The following is a 14,966-nucleotide window of genomic DNA, read 5'->3' as shown; positions in this document are numbered from 1 at the left end:
TTAGAAATAATTTAATTTTGTTTATATCAAAAGAAGACATTTAAGGAAAAAACATTGCAATACACATTTTTGGACAGTTCTGGTTGCTGGCATTCTACCCCCCTGTATGTAAAAGAATGCTCGTTGGCATTAGGTTCCATCAATTCATTTGTGATTTCTAAATTAATTCTGAAGGAAACCACAACTTACTTGAAGATCCCGCTGAGTGTCTGTGTGCCTGATTTTTTTTTTCTCTCTTCACAGACAAAGCACTTCCACTGGTCATGGAAAAAAGGTCTAAATCCGTGTCTTCTCTGCTTACAAGTCGTGCCTGGGAGCAATGGGAGAGAATGTATACAATCATGAAACAAAATATGGCATTTTCTGAATGTAGCTCACATTACCCCAAATAAACAAACAGGCTCTGTCAAACAACCTTCTTCAAAATGATACCACAATCCTTTATTGCTGCCCAGGCAGAACAAATGCACTATGTCAAAGCATTTTTTGCAAATAAGAGCCGATTTTGAAATTGAGGTTTGCTATTTGAGTCTGTACAACAAAAGAAAACATTTTAGTACAGTAATTTTGATGAAAATCAATCTTAAAGGCAATTGATGAAACTTTACACAGCTTAACATCACTTATTTACCAAGAACATTATTTTATTCTTAATTGAATGTTGGAAATGCCATATAACATTATTTTCTGCAATACTTATATTTTACCACTTATAAGTATTAGTTTTCTCAATAAAATTCCGTGAAATATTTTTCATACCACAATTGTATACCATACTCACAAAAGATCTATGCATTCTCATTATAATAATTATTGATGTAAAAATACTGTATATTACATCTAATTTGGGAGATATTGGTAAATATGTAGAAATTTCAAGATACATTATTTTAAGGACACAAGGATTAGATAATTTATTTTACCTAAAAATACCATCTGATTTTATTATTATCTTGGACTGAACCTAAGAGTTAAAAGGATAACTTCTTGCCTATAAAATATTGTTTTACATAATGTCTAATACCATTAAGTAAGGATTTATCAGGGTTCAGCCCTGAAATGGGGGAAAATGAAATAATGGAAAGCAAAGCAGACTTAAAGTAGTTGGGGTTTAACCCAAACCACAGGATGTTTGAAATCCTATGAGAAAGGATTGTCTTTAATTTTTGATGTGAGAAAAATTTAAATAGAGCAAAATAAAGCCATACACTCATTGCTATGTTTAAAAAGCTGTCCCATATGATGAGCTAGAAAAACTCATGAAACCAGATTCTAAAGATGATCCTTTTTCAAATTCAGATGTTTGCCCTTCTTTGCATCCTCCTTCCTATCCTTAAGTGCATGAACTTCTCATTGTTAAGTAAGCAATTTGCTATTACTGAACTCAGGATAAAAACCATTCTGTAATGTCAGTCACCTTTTCACGTATCTAGCTAGGTGATAAATTGCATTGCCAAAAAAAATCTCAGTAGAAAACTGTTGAAAATGAAATAAAGAACAATTGGCTCCCAATTGTGATTAGTATGAAAAGGGCTATACATTTTTTTCTGAGTTTTATTTCAATGAGTATACAAGAGTAGATGTTTAATGTTCCCATTAGAGTAGCTTCATCAATACTAAGACTTTAAAAGAACCAGCCAAGAATAAGGGGGAAATAACAAAGCAACACCACAATTTTGTGAGACCAGTTATAAAATAAGGAAAAACATGTTAATCACATAGCGGACCTGCCTGGGGCTAAAGAGGATTTAAGTATAAGTCTCAAGATTTTAAAATCAGGTATTTGATTCAATTCAATGACATAATTTCACTATGCCTAAATAGGAAGTAGAAATTCTATCCTCTGCAAATAAGACAATACCTACATGTCAAGAAAATATTTGTGAACACATGCCTTCCAAAAATCTTGTTATCATTTAAGCCATTAATCTCTAAAAGATTGTTTCGTACAAAATAGAAAACAATTAATGTCAGTTACTAATTAGGCCAAATTACAATAGGAATTCAAATTTAGAAGTGAAATTTAACAGGAATATGTGATTTCACAGCGGTGCCACCTAGCTGCTTAAATGTAAACCTGGAAATTTTATAAAGTGTCTAGTTACAGGCCCATTAGTGCATATGACATAGACACATATGCATTAATATTCAGACTCTATTTTTGAAAACATTGGTTTTCAAAATTAACATTATTCCTCCTCTTACTGTTAATGAATAGAGACATCATAAGGAAAATACATGTGTTCTATATCATGTGAAACGAATATACTTAAAAACTGAATATAACTGACCACAATTTTTATCACTAATTTTACAAAAAATATGTTCAATTCTAAAACACTGTAATATTAAACCTTTTGTATGGTTATAACACAAACAATTTCAAGTTAATGTCAGGTAAGAATTTTCTTATGTGCAATTCAATAGCAGATATTTATTAAATAGTAATTTTGCAAAATTGCTTTAGGTGTTTGTTTCTTTAATAGGTCACATCTGTAGCCCCTATCTACAAGGTTTGTAATACTTTTTCTCCATATTTTCACAATGAAGTGAGGGGTATGAATTTTGGAACTTGACTTCTAAACATCTAGATCCTGATTCACATCCAACCCAAATGACTTAATTAAAAATAGAGAATCTCTCTCATTTAATAAAGAACAAGGAGTTTCTCTTTTTTTTCTTTTCACAAACACGTTTTTATTAAATATTTATTTGTAAACTTTTATATTTTTAGAAGTTAAAGCATACTAAATGGCACACATAAAAATGAATATTTACTTATTATTTAAATAGTTTTTAAAAAGAGAAATGTTATAAAAGTGAAGTCCACTCATGAGCTATCTTATAGATATTTCTACGTATAGGTTTTCAAAGAATTTTAAAGTACTTCTAGACACATGAGTGATTTGAAACCATTTTTTATTTTTGGTTGCAGAAAGCTGAGTTACGGATAGCTCTACATTTAAATACATTATCATCATTGCACAAACCCCTTTTCTTATATAATAAGGCAGAAGCCTTGTTATATAATGTATATGGGCATGAAAGGCACTTTAAATGTTTTATAGAGCTATAATTTATGATAAAGTGAAATGCACAGAACTTAAACATAAAGTTCAACCATTTAATTATTTTTTTAAATTTCGAAATAATTTAAAACTCCCATAGAAACTGCAAATTTGGTACTGAGAATTCTCTGTATACCCTCTACCTAATTTGTCCCAATGATATCTTATATATATCCAAAGTGAGATTAATAAAACTAGGAAATTGACATTGATGCAATACCATTACTAAAGCACAGACCTTATTAAGACTTCACCAATTTTCACATGTACAACTTTTTGCATACTTCTATGACATTTTATCACATGCATAAATTCATATAACTACCATCACAATCAGGATACAGAACTGTTCCATCTTCTCAAAGAAACTCCCTTGCTCTCGTTTTAAAGACATACTCTTTCCACCACAAATTAACCACCGGCAACCACTAATATGTACTCCATTACTATAATTATATGATTTTGAGTATATTATGTAAATGAAATCATGCAGTATATAATCTTTTGAGATTGTCTTCTTTTCACTCAGCATAATGCTCTTGAGATCCAGCAAAGTCTTTGTATGTATCAAAAGTTTGTTTATTGCTTTTTATTAATTTTTTGTATGTGTGTATATATATACATATACACATATATACATATATACATATATACATATATACACACACACAAAATAAATATATTTTATCCTTTAACTTACTGAATGAGATTTTAGTTGTTTATAATTTTTGGCCATTACAAATAAAAACACTATTAATATTTATGCATAGGTTTTTGATTAAACTTAAATTAATTTCTTTATGGAAAGTGCTCAGAGTAGAATTGTTGAATTTCTTTATGGAAAGTGCTCAGAGTAGAATTGTTGAATTATATGTTAATTGGTATTTAATGTTATCAGAAACTGACTACTTTTTTTCCAGTGGTTGTACCACTCTCAGCAGCAATGTATGAAAGATTCAGTTGATCCACATATTCGTCTTCACTTGATATTGTAATTATTTTACTTTATTTATTTCCAGAATGGCTGTACCAGCTTCTACTCTCACCAGCCATACATAAGTGTTTCTACATTGTTGACAGCACTTACATTAACCCATTTGTCTAATTTTTGCCATTCTGATGAGTAGAGTTATGTAACTTCTTACTTTTAATTTTTATTCTTCTGGTCATGTAACGGAGAATCTCTTTATATACATTTATGCAATTCAACATCATCCTTGCAAACTGTCTATGTATATTCTTTTTCTATTGTATTTATATTTCTTTTTTGTTGGGTTACCTGACTTTATATTGTTCATTTGCAGAAGTTTTTATATTTAGATATTAATCTACTGCTAGTTTCGGACACTGAAAATAGTTTGTCCATGTCTATAATTTGTTAACTTTTTCTATAAAATTCTTCATAGAAAAGAATATTTAATTTAACACAATCAATTTTTGCCATATAATTTGAACTATTTGTATCTTCTTAAAGAAGACTTTTTTCACTGCTAAGTTGCAAAGCTATTCTTTTTTATTTGATCAGTTTTATAGTTTTACCTTTCACATTTGAGTCTTCAAACCTTCTGAATCCCATTTGACTACTCTTAAGAGTGTAAATGGTCTATATTTAGGCCTGATATTTTTTAACGCTAGTTTACTGAATGCTGTTTACCAAATGATCTGACCTTTCCTACCTTTATTATACATTACATTACAATATAGACATAGGTCTATTCTTGAACTTACTATTCACATCCATTGGTCTATTTACCCATGCCTGTGGCAACACCATAAAGTTTACTTTAGCTTTGTACTGTTTTTTATATCTTGTGACACCAGCTGCTCCACTTTTTCAAAGCTACTTATATAATCTTGGGTTTTTATTCATCAACACACATATTACAATGAGATTTCCCAAGTTCCTAAAAAAAAAACCAGTTGTTCAGAATTGTTTTTAATTTATATATTTACACTGTACACACTTAGTTGTTGCATTCATGAATGGTGAACATACTGAGTATAGTAATTGTTATGATATCCACTCAGATCACTTTTAACAACTGGATCAGATTCCTCTTTCTGCTGAGAAAATTGAAACCTGGTAGCTCTCAGCTAAATCCCTCTCTAGAAATTGTCCTTTGCTGAAAAGAGCTTCTTTGCCCAAGTCACACCCTCTCCTGAGCCAATGAAGGAGCGTAAAATACTGGTCCTCTTGCCTCAACCTGGAACAACTCGTAAGGGCCTTACCGCCACTACATCTCACAACCTCTGCTGCAAATCTATTGCAGTTCACTTTACCTGTCTGCACTATCCTGCTTCTTGGTTTTTTTTACACCTACAGCACCTGGTCTTCCTAGGTCGTCTCCCATCCAAGTACTAACCAGGCCCGACCCTGCTTAGCTTCCGAGATCAGATGGGATCCAGCGTGTTCTCTATCCTGCTTTTTTAATCTCTCAAAGGAGTTGTTCCTGAAAGTCTCCGGCAATAAATGTTCTATACTTAAATATAAAAATTTCAGAGTATATTCCTGGGGAACCTGAATTATCACTGTCTCTGTAGGAAAATCCTGAAGTATTGGAGGATAAGTTTAATCAGCGATATGATAGTCTAGATCAATAACACACCTAATATATATTTGAAAATAAGTAACATGGCATTTTATTTTCATTTTTCTCATTCCTATCAGTTACATAATATGCTTTGATCTTATTTAGAAGACAAATATGTTATCAAAACTCAGAGTTTAAATGTTTGATCATATTTTATTCTGTCCCCACCCTTAAAAGTTAGTGAAGTAGATAATATTTATATATATCCCTAATGTTAAAAAATAATTCCATTGTCTTTTGGTATGGAGTTTCCGATCTGATGTCAGCTGTCAATCTAATAATTGTTCATTTGTAGATAAATCCTTCAATTCACTAATTCTCTTTTATGGTATCCATTCCAGAGTTTATTTCAATGATTATATATATATAATAGATACTATATATATATACATAAAATATATATTATTTCCAGAGTTTATAATAGACTCCCGTGCATATCAATCTGTCTTCTAATTAAAATTTAATTATTTTTGTTTTATAATTTTTGTCCTTTTATTATGGATATTATTTTATGTCTTTGAGAATAGTATAGTAGAGGCAGTTGCATCTTTAAAAAAATTATTTTTCTCTTTGTTGTGGTCCTTCTCAGTCAGGCAATTATCTGTGTCCAGTTCCCAAGCACAAGTCAGGTGCTTTAATTCCCTAACACTCTGCAAGATTTCTACTCTGAGCCTTCAGTTAGCCCAGTATCCTTTTGGCATAAGTCCTTGCTTAATCCCTTCTCCTGTCTCCCTCTCCCTTCTTCACACACACACACACACACACACAATCTGTGGGTTTATGTTCTACCATTTACTGTGTTTTTGTGTTCAGTTGTGCATCTTCAATATGAAAAAAAGCATTTGTCATTGTTATGTATTTGTCATATATTTACATGTAGTATAATATAGTGGTATATGGAAGAAGGTGATTAATGTCAGAGTATTAGTCTCAAAGAACTATTTTGGTAAATAATCTACCCAATCTGTTTTCATTCATTTTTAGGAGTACAATAATATTTTTCTCCTTCATCCTGGCATTCTTTGGCACTTTTATATTCCCCATTCTTGCTCCAAAAATGTGGCCATTCAACATGTGGGAAAGTGTTAGTCAGTAATATGTATACTGTTAATAGAATGAAGTACCAATTTTCCTGTAGTAATCCCCATGCCAGCCTGCCAGAGAAGTATCTATTAAAATGAAAGGAAATATTTGCAGAGCGATTATTTCAAATCTACATTCTCTAAATATTTTCATAAACATTAATTTTAGTTATTGCTCTAATTTTGCTCCTCTTTCAGGAAAACTCCTTAAATGAGCTGTTCATGAGAATGATGAATGTAACTATTCTGGATAACATTAAAAAGAACATTATCTTTTTATACTAAATGCTGCATGGCAAGCTAAATTATAATCAGTTTTCTTGGTGAATATAGAATCTTACCAAGAAGTGTTAGTTGGTTGATATAAATGGAGAGTGTCATAAAGTTAGAATCACCTGATGCATCCATTTTTACCTGCCAACAAGGCTACACACCTCCGTCATTGGTCAAGGTACCCTCTTCTCTGAAAATTTCTGGAAACACACTGAAATTTTCTCGTTTTGTGGGCTTCATTTCTCTAGACTCCATAGTGGCTACTCTCTTGTTAACATAGTCTTCCTTCTAATAGCCTATAGTACAATCAAATTTAGCAATGCACATACAGTTATACTGTCTAGAGCCTATGATCTAGTCGCCATGTTAAGAACTTGGTTTTTCCTAAAACTCTGATAATTTACACTTTATTATTTAGAGTGGTTGAGTTCACAATTACTTGTTAATTTTTATCTAGTTTAGTTTTCTGAGTTGTGAGGGTACTTTGCTGTTTCACTCAAGTATTCTAAAAAGTAATTTCATCAAGCAATTTCCTGTCTAGAATAATATTATTTTGAATACTATAGAAAGATAATATTTAAAAATCTTCCATGTGGAAATAATATTTTATAGTTATATTACGAGTGGAGAAAACATGTTATTACTTAATACATAGTATTTGATATTATCCCAAATAATTACAGTTGTGATATTTTCATAATTTACACTAATTTATGGACATATTTTAAAGTGCCATTTATTGAATACTGGTATCTACAATGGTTTCTGTAACTTTAAATACATTTCTTACCACAAGCTGAACTCTTCCACCATTACGTACATCTGGATCTAACTCAGGCAAGAAATGGTTGCTGCGTAGTGACAAAAACAGAAATCATATTATTACATAAATTTAGAGGAAGAATATGAAAAAAATGCTAAATAAAAAGTTTGTGAGAAATCAATAGTTTATAAAATGGGAATAACAGTTTTATTAAATTAGGTTACATGCAAATACATATAAAAATTTACATCTTTCCATTGTCATTTAAAAATTATTTTTAACATAAAATTTAAATTTCTATATAACACTTTAATGCTACCCTTTTTGCCAAACATAAACACATACAATAAGCAAAAAATTTGAAAGTACCAATAATAATAACTAATAAATTATAAAAAAATAAATATTTTATTTACATTTGCTTATGTATATTTTACTTATTTTATGAGAAAGGCAAAGCTTTCTATTTTTAAAGTAGCTTGAGTGTGTTTAATACATTATACTAATGCTCATAATTAACTTCTGTTTAAAACTAGAACATTAACATTTGACTTTTCAAGAACTTCCATTCTTGAAAACAATATTTCTTAAAATTTTACTACCTAGTCCTTTATATTTTTTCAAAAGAGAAAATCCATAAACAATTGCCTATTGCATCATATATTTAAATATAAATTATTTAAGAGTAAGGGATATCATTAAATGTGTAAGCATATCTAAAGTATATCCTAAAACATTTTGCTTTTATTTTTCACATTATCTATACTAATGTTTTAAAATTCCTAAACCAGACCTCTTATACCTGGTTAATGTAGGTAGTAAGCTATGGGTTATATTATATTTGTTTATGGTTCTAAGGATTGCATTTTATGAATTACACTAAATTGATTAATACTAACATAAAACATTAATTAGAATATTCAGTAAAATAAAAATTCTCAAATGTCGATAGCTTTATTTCTACTTTCTCTGCTTACAACGAAATAGAACATAACCAACCCAGATTACAAAATACTTTAATTCTACTTTCAATCTTCACTTTCTTTTCCATATTAAAAAATTACATCTATAAAATTGACCACATATGAAGGTTTAAATTTATATATATTATAAAAAAGCTTTCTTTTTATACACTTTAACTTGCTGTTAAATTTAAATCCTCATAATTATAGGATTTTGTTTGTTCGTTACTCATTTAAATAGTTATTATCCACAATGCCTGGAAAAATTTCCAAAGTGTCATCTACATTCAGATTCAATAATGGTTTATATATTTAATAAATGCTTAAAATACCACATTTTTTACTGTTTTGTGAATATATGTAGCTAAAAGGAAAGTTTTAAAATTTATGTTGAAAATATTATCTCTGGGCTTTTCCTTCTTTATAACTTTGGTTCAGTAGTAATGCATATATATGTTCTATATTACATTATCAGCTGAATTTTGTTCCCTCAAAATTCATATATTGAAATCCTAACCCTCAGAATTAATACCTCAGAATATGACTGTATTTGGAGATAGGGTCTTAAAAAAGATAAAGTAAAATGAGGTCTCATGGGTGGGCCCTAATTCAATAAGACCCATATCCTTACAAGAAGAGATTAGAACACAGACACACAGATGGAGGGATGATCTTATGAGGATTTACTGAGAAGGTGGCCATCTGCAAGCTAAGGAGAGAGACTTCAAAAGAAGCCAACCTTGCTGACTCTTTGATCTGGGACTTGTAAACTCCAGAACTGTGAGAAAATAAATCTCTGCTGTTTAAACCACCCAATCTGTGATATTTTGTTATGGCAGATCTAGCAAACTAATACATACATTAATGTAACTAAAATTACTTGACCTCGTTTGTTGCTAAATGAAACATCTAATATGTTCAAACTTGTGAGTTCGCCTCTATATTGAGATAGATAAAATATTATCATCTCATTATAAAAAAGAGGAAACTGAGCACTGAGATATTATTAAATTAGTTACATGACAGGTAAAGTGGCAGCATTAGAGTTGAATTATAATTTTAACTGCCAAATATAAAGGACAACAAAAATAACACAAAATAAAATACAATCTCCAATACATTTGATATTTACAAACAGTTAATGAATATCATGTATTTTATTTTTAAAGTAGAATTATTTGTATAGTTCATCTGTTGTTTTTAAGCATTTCAGAAAGAGTTCTCAAACATTTTAGAGTAAAAATATAAAGAATGATTAAATTTATTCTATATGAGAGGCCTTTTTATGACTTGGCATTGTGGTTATAAAGTCATATTTATTTTAGCACAATTAATCTAGGTTTCACTTTTCAAGATATGTTTATAATACAAAAATCTAATTTAAAAAAATGACCTCACCATTTCATATTTCTGGAACTTGTTGTTTCATGAACTCCAATCTGTGTGTGAAGCCATTGGTATGTATATTCTTTACTCCTTTCTAATTTTTCATGTGCCATGGTGTCTTTGTAGGTAAATTCTTTTTCTTTACCTGGGAAAAAATGTGAAAATTTTATTTGGTATTTAAGGAGATCAAATTTTTTCAATGCAGTTCAGCCTAGGTTAACAATTTTATCACAAGAAAGAAAAAAAGTGACTAAGTCATGGGAGATAAATCTGTAAAAAATGTCAGTAATTTACAGATCATTTTTCCTGCTTGAGTCAAACCCACCTATTTTGAAAATCAAAGGAAATGTTTTAATACAACCAATATTTTATGAGTTTTCTTATTTTTATAATTATAAAATTAAAAGAATTATTTTTGATAGACGGTTGAAATGTAGTGCAAAAAGAATATCTCTCCAATATAGTATCTTTTTAGGCTTATTTTAAAGGGTGGTTGTTCTTATACTAACTTTATTTATTTTTTTTTAAATTAAATTTTATAAATGTAGAATTTATAAATTATATTGAGGGTATTTTAATTTTAATTTTATATAAAACTAAGCTTGGTTTGTGTAAGATAATATACTTTTTAAAGCTAGGAATACATTTATATTAGGATTAAGAAACCTGTGCTTATGCCATAACAGCTATTTCAAAGATAGAAGGGAGGAAGTATAACATGCTTTCCTTAAAGATGTTTATGGAAAATACGAAAGAAAAGAAATAAAAGAATACAAGGTAACAAATAGAAAAGAAATAGCAAAAATAAATAAAAAGAAAAATCCAATTCTTACATTCAAATGTAAAATTTGTTCTATATATGTGTATATTTGTATTTTTTTTTAATCTGCAGGCATTACAGCTACATCGATGTTGTGCATTTCAGAATTACATCGAAGATCTGTTGTTTTAGAGTATTTCTCAATGAAATTGATCTTATAGGCTGTTCTTATTTTGGTGCCATCATCATGTTTAAGGACTTAATAACTTTGTAGGTTTGATTGACAGTGCATCAGGGAAAGGTACCTCTTGAAAACTAACTCATGGTAATCAAACTCACAAGAATGCTATAATTTAAAACCTGATACTTAAAATGTCAGTTTATTAAATTGAACTATTCTTTTACCATGGATCTTATATTTGCAAATTGATTGGAAAACAAATGAAGCATGGTACAAAGCCTATTTTGAATACTTGATGCACGTGCACACATACACATGCATACATAAGCTTAGCATTTGTCATTCTATCTTGAGGATGATATATCTATCATGTCTTTTTTTTTCTTAAAAGTTGCTCTTAATAATTAGTAAAATGACTCTAGTTTTCAATCAAAGAAGATATTAGAGCCAGTTCCCAGAAAAACTAAAAATCAGAATGTTTATTTCTCTAAATTCTATGTTATTTATTAAAGTTAACTTTCCGTTACTTCTCATGGCACCTAATGTTTCTAAAACAGTCATACCCCTTTCCATCCTGAGCTTAAGCAAACCCACCCATAGTTGTTATATTGGAGGAACAATTACTTCACATGCAAGGGCTGACCACTGAATCCATGAGCAGACACCATCTGGATAGATGGCCTCATACAAAACTGTAAAAGACACTCAAATAGGAAAAAGGTTTGACATTGCCATATCTATCCACTATACAGAGTTTAGTCTCTTCTCCAGCAAAGTCCCAGCCTTTTATCTGCCTTTCTTGGTTGACCAGTCCAGATGTTGGACTCATGAATGAAGTGAGAGAAAACAGGATTCAGTGACCCTGATAATCAACTGAACCCAGAGCTGGAAACTTACCTACTCTTAACATGTAGAAAATCTTTTTGTAACAAGTGTACTTTTAGCTAAAAATAAAAAGTATCTCTGTATCTTTCTGTTTTTTTAAATAGTAATGCTTGAGTTAGTCATACTTTGAAGTACTCATTTTGCAAAGTTTTCCTCAACTCTACAATAAAAATCCATAAATCTTAAGAGGTTTTACATCAGAACTCAGCCACAGTTCTAGACAACAATCCCTGAGTAAAGATGAGAGAATTCACTGTAAGGGTCCAATTCATATTAACCATTTTAAACCTTAGGTATAGATTGGCATATTGGTATGAGCTCATGTAAGAAACAGAACAAATGTAGTGACGAAATTGGCTGGGTGTACATGAATATACTGCAATTCAAATGCTGGAGAAGGTGATTCTGTTTTGGCTAAACCATTTCAGGATCATGCCTGTCACCAAGAAGGAAAAAGTAAGATTTACTCTTTTAAGTTTGCAGAAGTCTTGCTTTTAGCTTCTTGAGGAGGAAGAAAAATGGTGACCTGGATTACTTAACAAATCCTTATCAGTATCTAGGCAGGCTGTCCAATAAATCCTGCCTTTCAGTTTAGAAGAACCATCATTCTGCCTTCAGAAAGTAAAACACTTTACCTACTGTGCTTTCTACTTCTCTAGGTCTTGCTTCCTTAATTTCTTGTATCATCAACCTAAGAAAAAGGTTTTCCTTTTCTTCTTGCTGTCTCCTAATTACTGCTGTCTATATAGTCTTCTTTACTTCAAAACACAAATTTGTGTGATTTTATTTAAACGAATTGTTAAACTTTTTATTATAAAAATAAGTCTCATTATTGACAATTTAGAAAATACAGAAAAGTAAAAAGTTAAAAAAAATACACAAAAATCCCATTATCTAAGGACAACCATTGGATAATATTTTAAAGGCATTTCTTTGTAGTTATTTTTTCATAGAATTATTTTACTTTGCTTTTTTTTTTTTTTACATAAAATTGTATGCATTTTACACATCCTACTTTTCAGTTAGTACTATAACAAATGAATTTCAGGTAACGTGAATCTTATCCTAAACATAAATTTAATGGTTATACATGATGATGTACCAACTTGTTAATGACAGGTTTTTAATTATCTCATTTAATTATCTTTTCAGGTGAAATTCAAGATAACATATCTAAAAATAGAAATATTTTGAGGAACTCAATATAATCTATATTGTCAAATAGTTTTAAAAGCTTTCATCAATTTACCACATACTATATATGGTTACTCATTTCACTGAGGCCCTACATCAACATTGAAATATTATATACTTTAAAGCTGTTGATAATTTTACAAAAATATTGTATAATATGGTCTTAACTTATGTGTCTTTATGGCTAGTGAGATTTAACATTATTTCACATGATCATTTATTATAGGTCTTATAATGTAAAATATCTTTTTCTCTCCAATTATCTGCTGAATCATAGTATTTCCTTTTTTATTTTCGAATGACCATTCATAATCCTTTATCTGTTTTCACTGGTGCACATATTTTCTCCTGCTAATTGTTTGATTTTAGTGTCTACTAGGCAAAAAAATGTATCTATTTGCTAAATATATTCTAAACTACAAGCCCTTCCCGCCTCCCCACAGTTTATAGATTTGTGCCTCCCAATTCAATAAACTCATATAAAATGAGATATAAGATTTCAGGAAAAAATTCTATACTCTTGTAATATGTTATCTTTCACACTAAAATATATTGGCTAACAGTTATTTTTTTTTTGAAGAGGTCAACTCTCTGTCTCTGTTTATTTTCTATTCTCTCCTTAATTTATTGCAATCTGATTTTGCGAAATCGAAATTGTCCTTACCAAGGAGTCTTTAAACTGTTCTCTCTAACAAACATATTTATTCCTTATCTTCATTGACCTCTCTGCTGAATTCAACTACATAGGCCATTTCCTTGTCTTAAAATTCTCTTCTCTTCAAGACTTTGCAACACCATTTTTTAAATGCTCCTTTTCAGGGTCCTTTAAAGATTCCTTTAAATGCTGCTGCTCCTTATTCTACAAGTATCTAGGAGCCCATCCCCTCTACTCTATATCGGGCACTGTGCTGGCTTCTAACGATAGTCAGCTAGATAGACACTGTATATGACTTTATGGGGCTGGCAGCCTAGAGGACTAGGTATCATCAACCTCTATCTTATTTAATGTTTTTATATCCAGCTGAACTTCAGAGTCACAACTTGTTTAATATTATCATCCCACTAAGTCTGTTTTTCCTCCTGAATTCCCAAGCCATCCAGATGAGATATTCTGGAGTCAACCTTGACTGTTCATTTCTTAAGTACCAACATCTAATCAGAAAATAGGTCTAATTAACCTGAAGGGTATCTCACTAATATCTGGTTCCTTTCCATCTCACCGCACCCATTTCTTTAGGCTTACTTTTGAAACAGTAGTGAGCAGATGCATGTAGTGACATATGTGCAAAGGTACCTGTCTTATCTATCATAATAGAAGAGGCACCATTCCTCCTAAGCCCAATGCCCTCAATGTGCTCTGGATCCCAAGCATCCCATATAATTTAGGCTCTCTTGCCATCAGTATTTTCTTTTCTTCTGTATTTCCAGTATCCGTCAAAATGGCTTTATACCTTTCCCTCTGGCTACTCTTCCCTTTTCTTCTCAAATCAGATAAAGTTTTTGAAATAGTAGACAAAGCCAAGTCTCTGTTGACTTATGAACATTTGTGCTTCAGCCCACTGCGATATGGCTACCTCCTTACAGTATTTCACTGGAATTGTTCACAAGATAACTAACATGATTAAATCTTTGGTACTCTTTGAAGTTCTTATCCTACAGAGTCCTCTGTAATATTATATACCGTTGTCCACTCCTCCCTTCTTAAAAGGCTTATTTCCTTTGCATTTTGTTTCATTACAGTATCCATGTTTTTCTCTGACCTTTTCTAAACCTTAGTCTTCTTCAAGGGCTCCTCTACTCCTGCTATCCCTTGCAATTTCA

The 14,966-nt window shown here is 30.6% G+C and overlaps 1 protein-coding gene across 1 annotated transcript in view; it reads right to left on the bottom strand.

Annotated features, from left to right (window-relative positions):
• Positions 1 to 157: 157 nt before the first annotated feature.
• The window catches only part of LRRIQ1 (leucine rich repeats and IQ motif containing 1), a 186,439-nt gene continuing 171,630 nt past the window's right edge, over positions 158 to 14,966 (bottom strand). The window contains exons 24-26 of the mRNA XM_023521211.1: positions 10,138 to 10,270; positions 7,805 to 7,865; positions 158 to 310 (exon numbers count right to left, since the gene is read on the bottom strand). Coding sequence (XP_023376979.1) covers positions 158 to 310; positions 7,805 to 7,865; positions 10,138 to 10,270 — 347 coding nt within the window. The remainder of the gene's footprint in view (positions 311 to 7,804; positions 7,866 to 10,137; positions 10,271 to 14,966) is intronic.

The sequence above is a fragment of the Pteropus vampyrus genome, unplaced genomic scaffold (genome assembly GCF_000151845.1).
Source record: "Pteropus vampyrus isolate Shadow unplaced genomic scaffold, Pvam_2.0 Scaffold9, whole genome shotgun sequence".
Taxonomy (NCBI): Eukaryota; Metazoa; Chordata; class Mammalia; order Chiroptera; family Pteropodidae; genus Pteropus; species Pteropus vampyrus.
Note: the sequence above shows the minus strand (reverse complement) of the source record. Positions and strands in the feature narration are given on the sequence as shown.